This window comes from Protobothrops mucrosquamatus, unplaced genomic scaffold, assembly GCF_001527695.2.
Source record: "Protobothrops mucrosquamatus isolate PMUCROS unplaced genomic scaffold, P.Mucros_1.0 scaffold5729, whole genome shotgun sequence".
In the NCBI taxonomy this organism is placed as follows: Eukaryota; Metazoa; Chordata; class Lepidosauria; order Squamata; family Viperidae; genus Protobothrops; species Protobothrops mucrosquamatus.
The window spans coordinates 31,320-37,711 of NW_015391578.1; the positions used below are offsets into that span (position 1 = coordinate 31,320).

The 6,392-nt window shown below is 43.4% G+C and overlaps 1 protein-coding gene across 1 annotated transcript in view; it reads left to right on the forward strand.

Annotated features, from left to right (window-relative positions):
• The window catches only part of CPZ (carboxypeptidase Z), a 27,748-nt gene that overhangs the window by 19,747 nt on the left and 1,609 nt on the right, over positions 1–6,392 (forward strand). The window contains exons 8-9 of the mRNA XM_015829274.1: positions 1,709–1,848; positions 5,492–5,591. Of these exons, the coding sequence (XP_015684760.1) occupies positions 1,709–1,848; positions 5,492–5,591 (240 nt within the window). The remainder of the gene's footprint in view (positions 1–1,708; positions 1,849–5,491; positions 5,592–6,392) is intronic.

Below are 6,392 nucleotides of genomic sequence, written 5' to 3' on the forward strand. Positions count from 1 at the left end.
AAAAAAAATAAAAAAAAAAAAAAATATATATATATATATATATATATATATATATATATATATATATATATATATATATATATATATATATATATATATATATATATATATATATATATATATATATATATATATTGTTCTGCAAACAGGTTGATGTCTCTTTTCTAAGTGGCCGTAGGAGGGAAACGCCTGGAGAAGGGGGGAAGCGCACGTCATCGCTCCGTAAGTGAGCGAGAGAACCTACCACTTAAAAACGGGGGCTACCTCGGTGGAGCCATAGCCATCGAAAAACCCATATGTCTTGCTGGCCGCGTTAATGCAGGCATGCATAATTTACAAGCCCCCCCCCGAACCAAAAGACAGTCTGGCTGCTGCATACGAGAGCCTGCGACCCACCAACTCCATTTCCGACGTCTTGGGCAGACAGCAAAACCAGCCTCACGATGATCGCAAAGGAGGACTAATCAAGTGCAGCAGGAAACTTTCTGATGACCTCAGAAGGGAGGGAAAAAAAACCCCAAATGTTTTGTAGATCAGGGGTCCCCAACCCCCGGTCTGTGAACCGGTACCAGGCCAACAACCGGTCCGCACAAAATAAGCAAAAGCCCCATCCGCGGGATGCAGGCAGCACACAAAACCACGCACTCTCCGGTCCGTGGAAAAACCTCCCTCCACGGAAGCGGTCCCTGTTGCCCCAAAGGTTGGGCGGTCCTCTGTTGTAGACGCTTGCCTAAAAAAAGAGACCTTCAACTGGAGGGTCCCCTGCTTGGCTGAGCCTGGCCCACGGCTGGTGCCGTTGTCTGCGTGTTTGCAGCGATCCAGCTGATTCCTGACCTGGCTCTGAAGGCGTTGGGTGTGCGTGTCTTATTTGTGGCATCTGTTCTAGATAATCCTTACTTACAACCAGGGCTTTTTTTTCTCATAGAACGCCCAGACCGGAGTTCCGGCACCTTTTTGGGATGGAACCTTGTAGGGTAGGCAAGGCGGGTTGTATGACGTGTGTGAGTTCCGGCACCTTTCTTTTTTTTTTTTTTTTTTACAAAAAAAGCACTGCTTACAACAGTACATTTTGTGACCGTTCAAAGCTCTGAAAAAAGGGACTTAGGACCCTTTTTTTACACTAACGTGCATTGCCGCATCCCTGCGGTCACGTGATCCGAATTCAGACGCTTGGCCACTGACTCATATTTATGACGGATTGCAGCATCACATGATTTTGGTCTCCGTTGTGCTCATACGCCGAGGACCACCTGTATGCCCATTTGGAACTGGGTGTGATTTAAGCCAGCCTTAGCTTATTTTTGAATCGTTCTTGAATACCAGTTGGCGGTGTAAATTTATTCCCCCGTGGTGTGTGCCCGACACTCTTTTTAAAACCTAAATGCAGGTAGTCAGAAGATCTTCTACACAACGTGCGTTGTTGATGTACAATTTGTAACTCCGCCATTCAGATGCACAATCTCAGCTGCTCTGATGTGGTAGATTGGGTAGCATTATCCATCTACAGCACGCCCTGAAGATGAGACATATCCACCCGTGCTTTAATTTTTATTTGTTTGTGAGTGAACTGTGTATGCTACTAATGTTATGCCGCTTACCATTCAGAATTGTTTCCTAATTTTATTGTTCCCATTTTAAAAATAGTTTGGATAAAGACACGCTTAAAAGGTATCGATTGATCAGCCTTTTAGTGTTCTTCTTTTTCCAGGAATGGCAGATTTTAATTATCTCCACACAAACTGTTTTGAAATTACCTTGGAGCTTGGATGCGAGAAGTTCCCTTTGGCTGATGAGCTGTATAAACTGTGGCAAGAGAACAAGGAGGCACTTTTGAAATTCATGGAAATGGTACTCCCTTTTTTCCCCTCGACTTCTCTCTTCTTTCTGTCACAGACTTCTCCACCAAAACAAGAGATTGTTCACATTTACAGTCAGTGGGAACAGAACAGAACAGAACAGAATAGAATACGTAAAGAATAGGATACGTAAAGAATAGGATGGGACAGGACAGAATAGAATAGAATGTGGAAAGTAGAATAGAATAGGAATAGAATAGAATAGAATAGAATAGAATAGAATAGAATAGAATAGAATAGAATAGAATATGGAAAATAGAATAGAATAGAATAGAATAGAATAGAATAGAATAGAATAGAATAGAATAGAATAGAATAGAATAGAATAGAATATGGAACGTAGAATAGAATAAAATAGAATATGGAAAGTAGAATAGAATATGAATATGAATAGAACAGAACAGAACAGAACAGAACAGAATAGAATAGAATAGAATAGAATAGAATAGAATAGAATAGAATAGAATAGAATATGGAAAGTAGAATATGAATATGAATATGAATAGAATAGAATAGAATAGAATAGAATAGAATAGAATAGAATAGAATAGAATAGAATAGAATATGGGTGTGGAGCCTTCTTGGAACTGTGTTGTATTTAAAAGACAAAGGCCGTTCTTTTGAAGAGAGCAAAGTCCACATTTTGGACAGAGAGGACCGCTGGTTTGAAAGAGGGGTCAAAGAGGCCATCTAGGTCAAAACTGAACAGCCCTCCGTCAACAGAAGGGGAGGGATAGGACATCATCTATCTCCAGTCTACCACAGAGTCCTTTCAGCAGTTCCAAGAAGGTTCCACACCCATTTGCACCACTCAGCTGACCCTGAGGACACAGACAAAGCTCCAGGTGGCCTCAGTGACTCTCTAAAAGGATGCAACTGACCAGCTGTCTGCAAGGAGTATAAATCCTTCTCTTCCCCACCATCCAGTCAGAGCTGAAGAAGCTTCTGGGATGAGAAGTGAAAGGTCTTCAAAGAAAAGCAAGAAAGTCCAGTTGAAAAAGCACCATTGAGGACACAGACAAAGCTCCAAGTGGCCTCAACGACTCTCTAAAAGGATGTGAATGACCGGCTGTCTGCAAGGAGTATAAATCCTTCCATTTCCCCACCAATTCAGTCAGAGCCGAAGAAGCTTCTGGGATGAGAAGCGAAACGTCTTCAAAGAAAAACCAGAAAGTCCAGTTGCCTCTTGAAAAAACACCTTTGGGGTAGACTTCGTATGATTGTCCGCATAATAATTTCCTTGTTTTGCTGCCCTAAAAATAGAAGCATTTGTAGGGACTTGGGAAGGCCATCCATCCAACTTCCTGGATCTCAGTCTGTTTTCTCTGGTGGACATTTTCACCTGTCTTACCTAATAAGTTCTGTCTGGAGCAGTGTTTCTCAAGCTTGACCGTTTTAAGGCATGTGGACTTCAACTCCCAGAATTCCACAGCCAGCAATGCTGGCTGTGGAATTCTGGGAGTTGAAGCCCACATGCCTTAAAATGGTCAAGCTTGAGAAACACTGGTCTGGAGGTTCTCCTATGAGAGCTTCTGGAGTGACCAGCCCAGCTGAGTTTTCTAAAAAGGACTCAGGTCATCAGGGCAGGAACAGCCGCCAATTCCACCGAAGGGACAAGACACCATCTTTCCTAAATCCCCAGCACCGTGGTCTCGTTCTCCCAGAACGTGGCTTTTCAGATAGTTGAAAAGCTTTCCGCAGTCGCAAATCCAGCTCTTGCTTTTACCCTTAAATAAAATTGGATTCCGTTCGGTTTTCAGCTTGTCTTCACGCTAATCTGTTCCGTAAATCCAAAGGGAAGTGGATTACGTCTCCTTGAAGCCTCGGAGAGGGGGAGAAATCCTATATTAGCCGTGACTGTGCCCATCCACTCCTATTGTATATAGTCCCCCCCAGCCCTGACCTCACCTCCCCAGGGAGCAATTAGACTTAAAAGCAACAAGATTAAGCAAAAGGATCAGGGGCTCATTTCACACCCCCTTGTTCAAATGGCTTGCCTCTTTTATTATTATTTTTTTCATTGCCCTAGAGACAGGGAGATTTTGTGCACGGTGATACATCTTCAGCTGGTAAACTTTGCAGGCAATGCCAATCTCGCCCCAAAGACTAGGGGCCTGGCAAGGCCGAGACAGAATTTCCCCTGCACTCATAATGTCCCCTGCATAGGGAGGGTACGTCATTCCTCAAAGTCGGTGTTACAGGAGGGGAGAAGAGTGTTAACTTCCAGCAGATCCCTCAAATGAAGAGCCTTGGGCCCATCCTGCCTCCCACCCTTTCCTGATCTTTCCCTAAAATGCTTCTGGCCCTGTTCAGTGGGTCCTGATTGGGTTATTTTTAAAAAAAAAGTTGTGGGAGAGGGCAGGTGGAAGCGTGTTATTCTGCGCCCGTTGACAGGCACTGGGACCCATTGGGATTTTGCTAAACCACGCTGAAGGAGCTCTCCATCCTTCGTCCCTCACTAGACGTGGTTATCCCATTTCACAACTGGTTTGCAACGATCGGACGGGCTGGCGCTACTTCAAGATGGGTTGGCACCAGCTAAATCAATAAGCAGTCAATTGGTACAATGGCCAACAGCTTAACCCCTAATTGTCCCAAAGGTGCTTTCTCAGGAGGCAACTGGACTTTCTTGTTTTTCTTTGAAGACGTTTCGCTTCTCATCCCAGAAGCTTCTTCAGCTCTGACTGGATAGTGGGGAATGGAAGGATTTATCCTCCTTGCAGACAGCTGGTCCTTTGCCTTCTTTTAGAGTCATTGAGGCCACTTGGAGGATGGCGAATGGAAGGATTTATACTCCTTGCAGACAGCTGGTCATTTGCATCCTTTTAGAAGGTCGTTGAGGCCACTTGGAGGTTTTAACTGTGTCCTCAGGGTCCCCTGAGTGGCGCAAATGGTTGTGGAGCCTTCTTGGGACTGCTGAAAGGAGGGTGTTGTCAGCACTTCCAAGAAGGCTCCACACCCACCCACTCAGGGGACCCTGAGGTCACAGACAAACCTCCAAGTGGCCTCAACGACAGTTGCAGGATGTTTTTCTGCCCTGGGTGCCTTCACTGTTGGAGACAGGCGCAGGCTGTTGGGGACGAGTCTGCGTTTTCTCCATCTCAAAACTGAAGCGCAAATGGTTCCTGGGGTCTGCAATGTTTTCTGGAAATCCGTTCATATCCCTGCACCCTTCGAAAGGGATTCATCCCAAAGTGCATCGCTAAATGTCTATGGAGGTTCTCCATCATCCAAGTCAGGGTTGTCCCAAGGGTGCTTTTTTTGAGGAGGCAACTGGACTTTCTTGTTTTTTCTTTGAAGACGTTTCGCTTCTCATCCCAGAAGCTTCTTCAGCTCTGATTAGATGGTGGGGAATGGAAGGAGCAGTCAGAGCTTCATAAAAGGGCCAAGTTTGAAGACCCCTGATCTATATCATATCATTTTTTTTTGCTACTGAAAACAGCAAGGGAACATATCACAGCCATTTCTTAAGGCTTTAGCATTCATGAACTAGAATTCTGTCATTAAATCGGTTGGGCAGCAGAGGGAAACCCACACAACCTCTCAGAGTAGCAAGTGGACGCTGGGTGTGAAGAGAAATGAGGAAGGAACATAAAAGAATCACGACTTAATCACCTTCTTCTGATTCTGGGCAGGTTCATCGTGGCATAAAAGGAATTGTATCCGACAAATTTGGAAACCCAATCAAGAACGCCCGGATTTCGGTCAAAGGCCTCCGCCACGATATTCTTACAGGTAACAAATTTGGAGAAGCAAACTTTTGGGTTTAGATTTCCACCCCCCTCTGGAATGTTATGCAACCTTTTGCCTGGAAAACAAACTATTGTGTTGATTGATTCACCTATTTTTGCATCCCAGCTTGTTCTAGTTACAAAATCTAAAAACAATAAATGTTAGCATTGCAAAAGGGGGGGGGAACCAACCGCAGAATTAAAAGGCATTCCAGAAATATCTTATATAATAATAATAATAATAATAATAATAATAATAATAATAATAATAATAATAATAATAATAATAATAATAATAATAATAATAATAATAATAATAATAATAATAATAATAATAATAATAATAATAATAATAATGAAGTTGGAAGGGACCTTGGAAGTCATCCAGTCCAACCCCCTGCTCAGGCAGGAAACCCTATATCATTTCAGACAAATGGCTGTCCAGTCTCTTCTTAAAAACTTCCAGTGTTGGAGCATTCACCGCTTCTGGAGGCAGGTGGTTCCACCGATTAATTGTTCTCACTGTCAGGAAGTTTCTCCTTAGTTCTAGGTTGCTTCTCTCCTTGATTAGTTTCCATCCATTGCTTCTTGTCCTGCCTTCAGACACCTTGGAGAATAGCTTGACTCCCTCTTATATTAGTATCTCCAATAATCCAATAATGCACACCTCTCTTGATGAGCACATTTGAAAACTTCAAGCAGCTTGATTTCATGATTTAAGCCCCCTGTCCGGAGCCAACACAGAGTTCTCTCTACTTCTTTAATATCTCATTACACAGTGTTGCTCCCTCGTTTGTTGATCAGC